We start from the raw sequence: 15343 nt of genomic DNA on the forward strand, positions 1-15343 counted from the left end.
TAGATAGATAGATAGATAGATAGAACGATAGATAGATAGAACGATAGATAGAACGATAGATAGAACGATAGAACGATAGATAGAACGATAGAACGATAGATAGATAGAACGATAGAACGATAGATAGAACGATAGAACGATAGAACGATAGATAGATAGATAGAACGATAGATATATAGAACGATAGATAGATAGATAGATAGATAGATAGATAGATAGATAGATAGATAGATAGATAGATAGATAGATAGATAGATAGATAGATAGATAGATAGATAGATAGATAGATACTCTAAGGGCAGGTCGTCACAAGGATGGGCTGCAAAGTGGAGAAAACTTTTTGCTGATAGTTAAAAGTCTTCATGAGACTGTGTGTGTGTGTGTGTGTGTGTGTGTGTGTGTGTGTGTGTGTGTGTGTGTGTGTGTGTGTGTGTGTGTGTGTGTGTGTGTGTGTGTGTGTGTGAGAGAGAAATAGACATTCCTTCTAAGAAACCATCAGTGTTTTTCATTCGTCAGTCTCCTCTTGAGAGCGTCTGTGAATAATATTGAGGTGTTTGTGTATCTACACATTCCAAGAGTCTCTCGCCCTCTCTTTCTGCCTCTCCCTCTCTCTGAAGTGTTTAAACGAGAAGAAACTCAACTGTACAAAGGAAATGAAAAAATTCAGGGAGGCTTTTAGTGGCTCTTTGTTTGACCAAGAGTGTGTGTGTGTGTGTGTGTGTGTGTAGGGAGGTCCTGATTTGCCACTGAGAAAAGTATGAAAAGCCTTCAGGGGGATTTCCTCTGAAAGAAAGACCTCCTCCTCCTCTTCTCCGACACCCCCCCCCCCCCCCCCCTCCTCCTCTCTCTCTCGCTCTCGCTCTCTCAAGCACTTTACAGTCGAGACAAAACGGCACAGTGAGCGACGACAGACCGCTTGACACTTCGCATTTCTCAGCAGACGTCGAACTCTTGTACAAACTTGCAATAATAACTTAATAAACAATGGCTGTAATCCACCGCACTCCAAATCTGCCTCCCTTTCCAAACCGGACACCATGGAAGCACCTCTGGATGTAAGACATCATGGGAACGCTGCCAGTACACCTCCAGAACTAAACTGGGAACTTTTCTTTGTTGGAGAGACAGACTTTAGGATGACAACTCAGTAGCCGAGATTCTGTCGTCAAGATGGTAAATAAGACTTGTTCATTTCAGTTTTTACACACATCGTCTGTGTTGTTGAGCCACTGACCCACTGAACTGCTGATAGCCGGAGTAATGAACTGTAGAGCGGACTGGTGTTGCAGGTGATTTTTAGGGGCATTAACATTCATTTAGCAAAAAATTCACCAAATGACCTTTTCAGACTAAGTCAGTCTCTGCAAAACCTCTTCAACCTAACAGGAAACATTCTCCGAACTTACACTGTAAAAAGGGATCAGTTGACTTAACTTAACATTGTGTAAATGAACCATGCATAATTGAAAAAATTAAGTTATGTCATGTGGAATTGTTAAGTTAACTTAATTTTACAATTTACTTAATATTTTTTAAGGCAATGGGTTTTCCTTGCCTTTTTTTAAGTTAAGTCAACTAATCACTTTTTACAGTGTAATGTTCTGGCAAGGTTCTCTCAAAATTAAGTAAATTAGTAATATTAATAGGAATGTCAGTTGAAAATAATCTGGTTTTTGATAATGTCTTCAAAATGTAACCACAAAAACATTCATACATTGTTATTTTTTCCTGAAATGTTTTTTAAATGTTACTATGTTTCAGAATGTTCAGCGAACACTTAAAAATAACAATAAAATGGAAGGTTCCTTAACGTTCGTATAACCAAGAAAAAACGTTAAAACATTAAATTGGACATTTTGAACATTCAGAAATAACGTTTTAATGCGTATTGGGAACATCAGCAAAACATTCTTAGAACTTATTTTTGTTAGTTTTCAACAATTTCTTGAAGTTTGTCAACTAAAACTCGATGATAAAATGAACATGTCGAAGTTTCAACAATTAGTTAAAAACGATATATTCTGGAAAGAACTTGACCTGAAAGTCGTGTCCAAAACTGACTTTCGTTTTTGCATTCAATCGATTCTAGCATTGGTGTCACAATATCTAATAGAAGAAGAATGCAAGTAAATAATATTATGTAATTTCCAGATTTGTTAGCAGATTTTTTGCACTACACTGTGTGAGATCCTCAAGAGTACATGACCCAGTTTCAGCGATTGGTTTGTTATGCCTCTCTGAATGACTGATGGCGTTTGGCTGAGAGTCGAATTGCTCCACAAGCTTTATGCTGTGTTTTATTTGAGTAAGGTGTGTTTAATCTCTGATGCTCACATCATTTACACAGAGCAGAGCGAGGTGTGTTTTAAGGCAAGTTTGTGGATGCCTACTGGAATATGAATCTGCTGAGCATATAACACACTCCTTTAGATTATAATATCAGTTATATTTCACCATGTTCCATCATGTGCTGATATGTTTGTTGCTCTGCCAAAAGCAACCATTGTTAGAGCTGCCAGCTCCATTGATTAAACGTTTCTAGACTGACATTCAATGAGCTCTGAGATAAAGTGATGATATACTTCTGTTCAAAGGTGTTTTTTTCAGCAAGGATGCATTAAATTGATCATTGATAACTGAAAATTGATGACTGATTTCAAATAAATGCTAAATGTATTACAGTTTCCACAAAAATATGAAGCAGCACAACTGTTTTCAACATTGATAATAGTCATAAATGTTTCTTGAGCAGCAAATCACCAAATTAGAATGATTTCTGAAGGATCATGTGACACTGAAGACTGGAGTACTGATGCTGAAAATTCAGCTTTGATCACAGGAATAAATTACATTTTACTATATATTCACATGGAAAACAGTTATTTTAAATTGTAATAATATTTCACAATATTACTGTTTTTACTGTATTTTTTAACAAAAAGTTGCAGCCTCGGTGTGCAGAAGAGACTTTCAAAAACATTTAAAAACTTTTGAACAGTAGTGTAGCTGAAGTGTGAGTTCAACTTCATTGTAAAAATAGCCAAAGAAAACTACAGTCTACGGCACCAAGACTGGCGAAAAATTGAGCGAAGATAAAGTCACTAACTGTTTATTTCATAGAAATACCAGTAAATGCCACCCTAATTTTTGTTTGCCATAATTTCTGATGTCAAAGTAAAGGGTGAGTGTGCTAAATAAATTCCCTCACCAGCGACGGTGCATTTTTAAACATTACAGTAACACGTGGGTTAAAATAACTAGGATAAATACAAACATAGATGTGTTCATGTGACTTGACAGGTTACAATATATAGTCCAGAAGTGTTGGGAAGCCGCTCACCTGCACACTTGTGTTCTTGTGCTGTGGTTAAACTGGCCGTTTGACACTGGAGTGAAACACTATTAGACCAAACTCTCTCATTCACACACATAAACAACAGTCACGCTGTGCACGGGCCCGTTAGCACCTCTCAGACACCTCCACAACACACACACGCACACACACACACGTCATGGGATTAGTGTTAAACATAGATTCCGGTGTTGTCTGTGACGTTAAGTCTGTTAAAAAACGTAGTGAAATGCTTTGCCTTCTATTTTCCACTGATTTCAACTTAGAAACGTAAAGTTTTTTTTTTTTTTTTATGTAATGTATCTTAAAATGTATAAAAAAGAAAGAAATGTAAGGGTACATTATGTACGATTTTTGCATTAAAATATCCCAAAACCACTAGAACAATTTTATATATTTTGTTGACTTGTGTACTTACATTATCCCAAATGTTTCCAACCGACGTTACGGCCCGTGTCATTGTGTTTCCTGTTAATGGCGTCATATCCCGCCTAGCCTCAGCTAAACCACTGAAACCCAGTACACTTCCTGAAAAAAATAAAGCCACAGATGTTTGTTTTGCACATTCTTCATTGCCCAAAATTATTCCTTATCATTTGCTGCGGTTCTGTCACCAAAGATAACCCTACAAAACGTAAACGCGAGGTGAACGCAACAGCTCCGCCACTGCGTCATCAGGCTACGTCTTTGTTATTGTTTCCTATAAGCGACCTCTACACTGTGAAAAAATTAAATGATCAATAAGTTATGACAACATGTTTTTACATTACTTTAACTCATAAGTCAAGCAATTTTCAACTTTTGTTCAACTCGTGTTTTTAAGTCAGTTTAATGTAATTTAAGTTGAAATTACTTAACCATCCAAGTTGATTGTACTTAAAAAATTTAAGGCAGCAACTTTTTTTTTTTTTACAGTGAAGCGGTGAAACTTACATACTGTGCCTTTAACTTCAGCTGCTGCCTTACATTTTTAAGTATAATCAACTTGGTTGTACAAGTCATTTCAACTTAAGTTATATTTAGCTGACTTACAGTAAAAACTGTAGTTCAATCTTGTATTTGTAAACAACTGATATTAACTCTTTCCCCACCATGCAGCATTTTTTTGTTTTAAAGTTGCCAGCCAACACTAGCATTTTTGAATTTTTTTTACAAAACTTTCATGGCCCCCAGAATATTCTGTTGTATAGACCTTATGCGGCAGAGAAACGAGGGTGACCGCCATCTTTAGAATATTGTCTTTGAACTTAAGTTTTTGCGGTCACTCTGTATATCTCTATGGCGCTGCTGTCCAGGAGTAATTATCTTTTTAAGTGGATTTACTTAATGTAAAGTTAACGAAAGTTATCATGAGGATTGTAATGTTTAAAGCAGATGTCTTAACAAATGTCAGTAGACCAGGAACCGTTCATTCATAAATATGCAGGATCGCTGTGAAAATACAGACCGGAAGTCAATAGACGACGAGCGCAGCGCTGAAAAGGGGCGGGGCTACATAAGGTCTATAAGAGCAGAGCCTTTGCTTTTAAACAACAACAAAACATATTATTCTAGCTTCATGTATTGTCTTTTTTTATCAACACTTTAATGTGGGTAAGTTTCATAAAAGAGCAACATTTTGAACAGAAAGCTGAGGAAATCACATTTATACCTAGACTGGGCAAACCCAGCCTGATCTGCCGGAGATTTGATTTCGCTCAGGCTGGAAACCTGTACATTTATCTCTGCTGCTTCCTTTACAAATTTGCAGGAACCAATCACAAACTGGCTTATCCACCTGGCGTGCTATTGGCGGGTTTAATCCAATCCAAATCCGTTACAGCTCTGTCCAATTCCTTTTAACCTCTCGACGATGCTCAATGGCTTCTTTTTAGCCAACAAGTCGCTCGAGTGGGTGTAAATACCACTAAGTTTCATGGGTTTTTTTTGCACAACCTGCAAAACTCGCTCGATTCCATTGCTTCTTCTGCAAACCGCAGATCAACACGTTTGGTTACACGTTTCCTCCTGCTTGTTCATGTCACCCGGATCGCTGGTCTGATTGGTTGAAGGACTATCCAATTGCGTACAGAGTAATTTGAACTATGCCCGTTGATCATGCCTCTTAATACAGAGCAGATTCCCCAGACTAATGTTCAATCTTAAAAGATTGAGCTTGGTCTGTTGATAGCCAGACTAATTTATACCTCTTCATGAGTTTTGAATTATATGCAGTTGAATGTTTGATCACATTAGCTTACTCGTAAGCAACTTCTATCTGCTGCTTCTGGGCTGTGTCCGAAATTGCCTCCTATACCCTTAAATAGGGCACTATTTGACGAGACAGCCATTTGTAGTGGTGTCCGAAACAATAGTGGATGTTATCGAGTTATCGCATTCAATCCCACAATGCACTGCAATATCGGTAGGAGAATACCCATAATGTAGGGAATAGTGAATGAGGGCGATAGGAGGCGACTTCAAACACTGCCCAGGTTTACATAGATCTTCTTCTTTGCTTGTTTCTGGATCCGGAGATGCTGTACTACTTCAGAAGATCCGTAGAAAGGGAAAACTGGGATTGCCGGAAAAACTTGTCAATGGTGGGGAAGCATTGTGTCAAATTAACAGGCTTTTATTCCGCTGTGCAATAAATATAGATTTTTAAAAATATATTTAGCCTATACATCTAGATGATCGGGTACGCGTCGCTAAAAAACTTAAATTTATAGAGTTTACAAGTTCTGTTGTGCATCACTTTATTAGACAAATAAAATGCAATGTTTTGTTGTACATTTATTATGTTTTAATTTCATTACATTTTAAATGATTGATTTTTTTAATATTTAATATAAAAAAATTGTGTGAATTAATTTAATTAGACACTATTTTTGATGATACATTAAATCATAAAACAATAATAAATAAAACTTAATACAAAATGTTGTATTTCGTTGAGCTAACCGCAATGCATTCTGGGATCGGTATACAGTACATGTGATGCTGCCTAAGACATTCGGCAAAAGAAGGTACGTTTTGGAAAAGCCTTCATGTAAAGAGAGCGACTATAGCCCAATTCGGACGGGATTAACTTTACAAGGGTAGATGGAGTAATGTAATTTTACCACAGGACGGCTGTAATTGTAATGGCCAATTCGCACGGGATGAGATATCTCAGTAAAACTAGCAGAAGTGGGATGGGTAACTCGATTTGCGCATCACCGTCACACTCCTGTCATCATGTGTGTATTACGTTGCCTCCTGATATCGAGATATATCAGGAGAATATAGGTTATATTTATTTATATAAAACAGTTATGTCCGGTCAAACGATGTATTAATTAACTTCAGATTGGATTGTGTTGGTAAAAGGCACTTATCTAACACTAAAAGATGTTTCGTGCCTCTAACAAGTGCTTTCGATCTTCTCTCTGATCTGAATGGTGTGTGTAAAACACTCGAGTTTTGCCACAGACTCGTCCCAGCGTCTAGAACGCAACTGAATGCTTTTCAAGCGTCTCCGTACTTGAAAAATCTGGAAATGACGAAATTTACGTACATATTTACAGCGGGTCTATTCGCACGGGATTAGTATCACCTGAGGTCATTTTTCCAGACCTTTTTACTGAAGGTAAAAGTCGGCGTAATCTTTACTGACATTGTCCGTGATGATCACTGAGATGCACATTCGGACGGGACTAAAATCGCTGAGTAGCTCTGGTAATTATTACTTTACCCTACCTCTCCATGTTAAACTAGTCCCGTCCGAATAGGGCTTATGACCTAAAATACTGCCTATGTAGGGACTAGGGCGCTCACTAAGTTTTGGAACAAAGCCCCAGATTTGTTTTGGCATACTAAGAAGTTAGTGAGTAACAGCTGTTGAAACACTGTGATGCCTTAAACTAAAATAAAAAGGAAATGGAAAAGGTTTTTCCTGTAGTAAACACAGCAAAGTTAACAGTATTTTAGAGTAACACCCCGAATCTGACATGTCATAAAATTTCAAATAAGGACTTTTTTATTTTTTTACAATCAAAACAAACTGGACAGAGATGCTTTGAGAATTTTTCCTAAAAAAGCTTGTGTGCGTCTGACCTCGATGACTTCCCGTCGAGCGCACAAAGAGAAATCTGAGTTTTTGCGTCTGTTTTCTATTAGCATGTTGTTCATCATCCAGATGGTCCCAGTCACATGGTGTCCTACAAAACATATCGGAACGAAAGGGATTTTCTGAGCAACACATACGCTGGATTGTCTGATCCTAGACCAGTCATTTTAAATCCAGATTTTTAGGGAGCATCTGCCAAAACTGTAAATTCTTCCGTTCACGTTTCCACCTGACGCAATGCTCCAATAATCTGAAGTTCAGGGAAGCATAAGTGATCCGAGCATGTCTAGAGCCGTGGTGTGTTCATGGTCTTTTGTGTGCTTCGAGATGCTAATATTTATTTTGGAAACAAGTCCCAGGACCCTCAATCAAAATCCAATGAAATATGATATCCGGGATCATTTGGAGTCAGTTTTTGCGGTCTTGGATCTCAGCGAGAAACCACAGAGCATTGCTTCATCAGCAGGGCATACTGGGGAGAAAGTCAATAAAATGCACGAGCTGTGAAAATAAGTTGGCGGCGTGCAGAGACAGACGTGTTCACGAGACCTGCGAGTGTCAGAGGTGATTTACAGTATGGCCGTTTAAGAAAATAAAGCACAAGTGCTGCTAGAGTTTCTGTGAAAGATTCATTTAAACATAAACTGATATAAAAGAGAAGACAGGGAAGACAAAAGAAGCAAAGACAAGCACATCTACACGTGTGTTCGAGTGGCGTGTCTCATCATGTCAAAACTAAATCCCATTATAATCAGTGGAGCCGTCTACACTGGAAGTGTCAATTGCATCTTATGCATTTTTATTTATCCCATTAAATTATTTTATTTAAAGGGATAGTTCACCCAAAAATGAAAATTCTGTCATCATTTACTCACCCTCAAGTTGTTCCAAACCTGTATGAGTTTCTTTGTTCTGCTGAACACAAAGGAAGATATTTGGAAGAATGTTTGTAATCAAACAGATCTCGGTCCCCATTGACTTCCATAGTAGGACAAAAATATACTATGGTAGTCAATGGGGACCTAGATCAGTTTGGTTACTAACATTCTTCCAAATATCTTCCTTTGTGTTCAGCAGAACAAAAAATCTCATACAGGTTTGGAACAACTTGAGGGTGAGTAAATGATGATAGAGTTTTCATTTTTGGGTGAACTATCCCTTTAATAATATCTGCATGTCTGCAGTGCAATAAATGTACTAAGGCAATCTATTCATGAGGCAACAAGAAAGCATTTGAGCAATGCCAACATCATTGGTTCAATGCCAACATCATTGGTTCAAGAACTGATGAAATGCGCACCTTGATTGCAAAGTAAGTTGCTTTGGATAAAAGATTCGGCCAAATTCATAAATGCAAATGTATTTAAATTTGATCTTTTCATTTACATTTCAATACTTTGTTTCTCATTATATACATACACAGATGTAGCAATACTAACGTCCAGAATATATTTTTTTCTTAAACAGCACATGCAAAGTAAATTTAACATTTTTAAACAACCAGATTTCCTTAAAAAAACATTTTTTCTGCTATGATAACATGCCGTTTTGATGCTTCCAGGCTCATTGTTTGCCCCATGTTAGGGTGGTCTAAACTTTGTTTCGATTACGCATTCCTTCATGTACTTTTATTAGTGTAAGCTGTTCACTACTGTAGTTAGACAATGACACAAGAGGAGAACACTTAGTTTCACTGTGTTCCTTTAAGTATTTTTCCATTAGGATTCACCAAAACACCAGACAGAACAGCACTTTTGTTTGTCTGCAAAGCATGGATTGCAAAAGATGCAAAGAATGCAACAAATGCATAAAGGCAATTTATTCTGGGCCACAAAGAAATTCATTATAATGTAATGAGTGTGACCAAAAACATGCAAATACACAAATTATATATTACATAAAAAGTGCTAGTTTGACAGCAGTCTTCAAAACAAAAGAACAAAATTAGCCACAGAACCTCATTAAATTTCACAAAAAAGAAAACCAAAATCATGTTGTTAATCTCTAGAAAAGCATACAGAGGAAAATGACACACATCAGCTAAGAGCTACGAAGTTGCTGCAAAAAAACACTGAAGAAGCTTTATTCTGAAAACCGTATTCAAACTAGTGAGTAAACGGAGGAGTGTAGTCAGATGTTGTAGGTGTTCGTCTGATGCGAGTGAGAACGCTCCATTGTGCCAAACTCCCTCTGTAAGGAGTTAAACCACAGTGGCAATAAGACAAAGACAACACTGTCCTGAGGAGGGAGGAGAGGAGGAAGAGAAGGAGAAGCAGGATCACAACTTACTGGAATTTGACAGCTGTAACGAGAGACTTTCCAAAGCTGACAGATGATGAAGAATCGTGTTCAGGTTCGATTAGTGTTCATCTCAAGAGTGCAGTACTTTTAACATGCTCTTTGCGCGACCCTAAAGTGATTATAGAGCTTGAAATGAGGGTTTTTAAAAAGGCTCTGAGTGCCTCTTTTGTAACTTGCCAAATACACAAGTCAAGACTTATTCCTTGAGCAAAGCAAGGATGCGTTTTCAAACAACTATTCTCCTATTGCACCATTTTTTGCATACGAGTATTTCTTAAAACTATGGACACTTTTGGTCCGATGGTCTTAAACACACTTTTCACACTCTCTCTAGTATAATTTGTCAACTAATAATGTGCAAAAGTTAACATGCATGCATGCAAATTATGCCACTGACATTTACAGTTCATACTAGCCATGCCTAAGTTGATCAACATGATTAATGGCAAATTACAGTCAAAAATGGCCTTTGCACATTGCATGCACAAGTTCGCCACCCCACGCATGCCTGAAACCTCGACACATACTTGTACGAAAGTTACAATCCTCCTACGGGTGACTTTGTACACACAAACATAAAAATATTGCATATAGCACTGATTGGAGAACCCTCATATTTTATCTCAAGGTCTTTACTGACACGGTTGTGACATTGGTGAGCAATTACACTAACCTGCTGTATTAGTAATGCATGCCTTAGAAACCACTAAATACAAGGCTGCTGAAAAACTGTTTGCTTTCTATGCATGTATGAAATCATCTTATGCCTCAGAATTAATGACAGCTGAGCTTTGGTGCGTTTCAAACATTAGACTGAAGCTTATAATCACCTGTTGAGCTCTTGTGCAATTACATATAGACTTGTGCACTGCCAAATGAAAAGATGTTGAAAATGTTTATGTTTAGATTTAATTGAGAGTTGTCACGCCAAAATTGTACAGCCAAAAATTGTACAGCAATCCTGCAGGTGAGAAGACAGACAGGGCATTATTTCTGTGAAGTGCTTCAAAGAGTTTCTACACATGGAAAACTGACCCTATTAACATCTCCAGTTATCAAATGAGCCTTCAAATTAACGCTCCAAAGTTCAGCCAAGGGCTTCGTCAGAGGGTTATATTTACAAAAGCACTGAAAAATGCAATTGACAGTCTCCTGAATGCAAATACCAGACTTCAGGAACAACGCCAGGCCCCAGATATCCTTCATTTGGGATCCTGAGGATTTGTTAAATGAAGTTTGACTTGGACGTGTTTTGAAAACCGAGGTGTGGACGTGTAACAGGAGAAGTAACGGGGGTAAACAGAATAACAGGCCCGGAGCCATGGCGAGACCACGCACATGTGTTTACCGAAGAGGGAAAAGAGAGGATGGGAAAGTCAGCGGTTCGACATGCTCACAGGACGGACCACCCTGAACGAGACGCACACAAGGCCCAGACTAACTCATTTAGTTAACGATTAAACAAAAAGGCTATTGTGTCTTTCCACAATCATTCACAATTATTAATCATTAAACCCATTGTGGAAGGTCCTGTGCTAATTCTGTTCGGGATCATAAGACATACAGTATAGGCGGAGATGGGGCAAGATGCATCAGCCAATGTGGGTTAGAATAGTTTATATGTTTTATTTTCTATTTAGTTTTCAATAGTTTTCACGCTCATTCAGGTTCTTTTTTTTTTTGTTTAGTTTTCTTTTTTGTCAGATTTCATCACAGTCTAAAACTGCAACTGTTCTATTTAAAATTGCGTTTTGACAAATTAGTTTGTTTAGCAGAATCCTAGTAAAAGAGATTCACCTGAAAGAACTTCTATATGGGCATATGAATATTTACATATTTAATTGCCCATGTTTTAATAGAAAATATATGTCGTATTAGCAACAAATTGAATGATTTTACTCAGTGAGCCAATAGGTTTTAAAAGGGATAGTTCACCCAGAAATGAAAATCATTTACTCACCCTCAAGTTGTTCCTGACTGATAGTATTTCTTTATTTCTGCTGAACGCAAAAGAAGATATTTTGAAGAATATGGGTAACCAAACAGTTGATGGACCCCAATTTTGTTTCTATACTATGGGAGTCAATGGGGACCAGAAACTGTTTGGTAACCAACATTCTTCAGTATCGTCCAAGAACTGTATGCAGGTAGTACAACTTAAAGTAAATAATGGCAAAATAAAATAAAATTGTGTGAACTATCCCTTTAATGAAAAGTGACGATGTCTAATTCAGGGAATTCTTGAATAACCTCATGAACTACAATAAGCTGTAAATAAATAAATAAATAACACTAGTAACAACATGCCGAAATGCATTATCACAAATCTGGGACTATCAAGCAGGAAATGGTGAGAATGTGAGAAAGTCTAGTGCAGATAAACATCAATGTGTGCATACTTCATAGACGAGTACATGACAGAGCAGACATCTGATGTCTGTATCATTCAGCGACTAACATAGCTGAGCACAACTGGGGGTTTTCCATTGATTTGACAAACTGCAGACTTTGAGGCAGTCTTGTCTGTAGCTCAAATGGTGAAGGATGAGATACAACTACAAAGTTGAAAACCCCAAAATGAGCAATGATTTCTTAGCAAACATCCCTTACTTTAAACACTGTCAAGCCATTACATTGTTATCATTGTTAACCCTTTCCCTGCCAGAGTTTTTTTTTTTTTTTTTTTTTTTTTTGCCAGCCACCGCCAGCGTTTTTGATAATTTTCATAAAGAAATTCATGGCCCCCAGAATATTTTGTTGTATGAATATCTGAACATGCAATATATCAACTAAAAAAAAAAAAAAAAAAAAAAACACTTTTATTTTAGCTTTATGCATTCTTTTTGTTAATCAACACTTCAATATGGGTAAGTTTAGTAAAAAAGCAACATTTTGAGCAAAAGCTGAAAAAAAACACACACATTTTTGTCAAAGACTACGTCCGGATGGGATTCAGAAAGATTATCTAACCATAGATGGAGTAAATTGAGTCCATCGACTCCCCTAACCTACAATCCTGTAGCTCGTCCTGGATCGACATTTCATTCTTTCATTCGACATTTCATTCGTCATTCATTCGCGTTATTTTACATAATGCATATCATTTCATATCAGATCGCTTGTTTCTGCATCTTCTTCGCATGTGTTTTGAACAGGGGATTCAGTACTCTTTTAGAGTATAACAGTGAAAACACGGAAACCCGGAAAATTCTGTGTTTGGCGGGAAAAGAGTAAATGAAAAATAATAAGAAAACATAAACTGGAAAACTAAACTGAAATGCATTTTCGCCACTCCAAAACTAACTGAAATAATAAAATAAAATAAAAATCACAAATTAATTTCAGTTTTAGACTGTGATGAAATACTAAAACTGACAAAGGAAAACTAAAACCTAAAAAAATTTACCTCAATCTAACAATGAGAGTGAAAATAAAACTAAACTAGACTAAACTAAACTGAAAATAAAACAAACTATTCTAACCCTGGTCTGATACACTGTTATATAAAACACAGACATTACTTTCTTTTTTTTTTTTTTCTTGTAAAGGAAGGAATTTGTTTATGTTTGTTATTTCCTAAGCAGACATAAACTTCCCGTGTGAGATCACACTCAGGTCCTGTAATCATCTAAACCAGGAAGCCAGTGTGACTGTTGAGCCAAAAGATTAATAAACTAAACACACAAATATCTTAACATAGCTAAAGCATGCTTTTCTTTCCATGGTTAATCATTGCACTGGGCTGCATAAAAATAGTTTAAAACATGCAGTTTAAGAGATTCAACCTAGTAATCCACTCTGTAACAGCTTGAGTCTGTTTAAGGTTTAGACCAAGGTCACCCAGACTTCCCTGATTTTCCACACAGCATTCCCTGTGCTCTTCCCACATCTGCTTTGTAAATTATTCCAAGTCGGACACTTGAAAGGTGAACCCAACATCCTCATTACAGAGGAATGCCTGAGAAACATGTATGATAAATATTTGGGAGAGCAAATTAGAGACATTCGCTGTAATCCTTCAGATGTGCATGCTGCACTCTTTTCATAAACTGACATACTTTGAATTATGATTTCTTTCATTCATTTTTGATCGCATTGCCCGTCTCCTCCACTTACAATGGATTGAGAAAGCGAGAAACTGCCTTCACATGGTGGTCAACAGAATGGAAAATGTGGATCAGATTAGGCCAAAACAGTAAATCCTTGACATGACAAGCTTCATTGTCTCTGTAACAAGTGAGATTTAGGAGGGGTTGAAATAATGAAAAAGGTTTTGCCATAGGCATTTCACAAAAAACTCATTTTACATCTTTAGACAAAGCATTTAGGGCTTGTATACAATAACTGCAGTATCATCTATCATGGTATATGTATCAACGGATATTTTACAGACAAGGAATACAGTAACTAACACACAAAATAAATCTCTCCCTTTCTTCACCTCAGAACCCTTCCTCTCTGGACTGGTCCATTCAGAGCGCCCTGTCGTCTCTCTTCCCTCCGTTTGAGGCTACCGCTCCTACTGTTCTCAGCCAACTCTTTCGCACCATTGAGGAACGTTACCATGGAGATGCTCTGCAGTGCCTGCTGAACTTCCTTATCCCAGCCAAACATATCCTAGAGAGCGTGCAACAAGCTGCCTGTGTGAGTACAACATGCTAATCACAACAACAAAAAAAGCCCATTGGACAGCGCCTTAGTAAAAGCCAACCATCTAAAAATGTCAAATAGCCTACCAAGTGACTTAAGGAAAGGTTCACCCAAAGATTTATGTGTCATTATTTACTCACCCTCATGTCATCCCAAACCTGTATGACTTTTGTCTTCAATGGAACTTGGAAGTTCATAGACTATATTCCAAGTCTTCTGAAGCCATACAATGATATTTGAGAGCCAAAGCACAAAGAAAGAGTTTCAATGAATAATGTCTTAAGGTAAATTAGGTAATTTCACAGAATTTCAAAAACACTCATTGTTTGGTCATCACACTCAAACAAACATGTTCCCCATTGCAACTTTAAATTTAGATGTGTTCCAGCACTAACATGAAGGTTCAGAAGGGTTGAAATATGCAATAGGGTTATATGACTACTTTTATAGTGCTTTTTGGAGCCTGGAAGGCCATGCTCACTGTATGCTTTGAGCGTATGCAAAAGGACAGTGTGAATGACATAAGAGTGAGTCAATTATATATTTTCATGTTTGGGTGAACTAACTAGAGTGACAACGAGTGGGGGACATCCTTCATTCTGTATAGTCCTGGCTCCCCCAAACAATGATTCTCGAGGCTAAATGAAGATATATCTCAGCCATAACTAACACATTGTTTAGATTTATCTATCATATTGTACCCTTGAATAGAGACCATCTGTCTCGGTCATACACTTAGTCACACATTAACTTTTGTCAGGTCATATACAAGGACATACACATACGTATATTCATACGGGTGTGTATCGACACTACATTCATCTGATTATCATCATATTTCTAAGATTCTATGAATATAAGAAAATGCAAACATATCGAACATATTCAATTTCTTCCACAGCCTTTAAAGGGTAAAGCATGTTAGTGGACGGACAAGATGAAAGCAATTT

General features: G+C 37.3%; 1 protein-coding gene across 3 annotated transcripts in view; it reads left to right on the forward strand.

Moving 5' to 3' along the window:
- Positions 1–870: 870 nt before the first annotated feature.
- quob (quattro b) overlaps positions 871–15343 on the forward strand; it is a 53705-nt gene continuing 39232 nt past the window's right edge. For all 3 annotated transcript variants that reach the window (XM_084426860.1, XM_084426862.1, XM_084426861.1), the window contains exons 1-2: positions 871–1173; positions 14190–14387. In XM_084426860.1, the coding sequence (XP_084282986.1) occupies positions 1171–1173; positions 14190–14387 (201 nt within the window). In that variant the 5' untranslated portion in view covers positions 871–1170. The remainder of the gene's footprint in view (positions 1174–14189; positions 14388–15343) is intronic.

Source organism: Rutilus rutilus (genome assembly GCF_951802725.1).
Source record: "Rutilus rutilus genome assembly, chromosome: 12".
NCBI classification, from domain to species: domain Eukaryota; kingdom Metazoa; phylum Chordata; class Actinopteri; order Cypriniformes; family Leuciscidae; genus Rutilus; species Rutilus rutilus.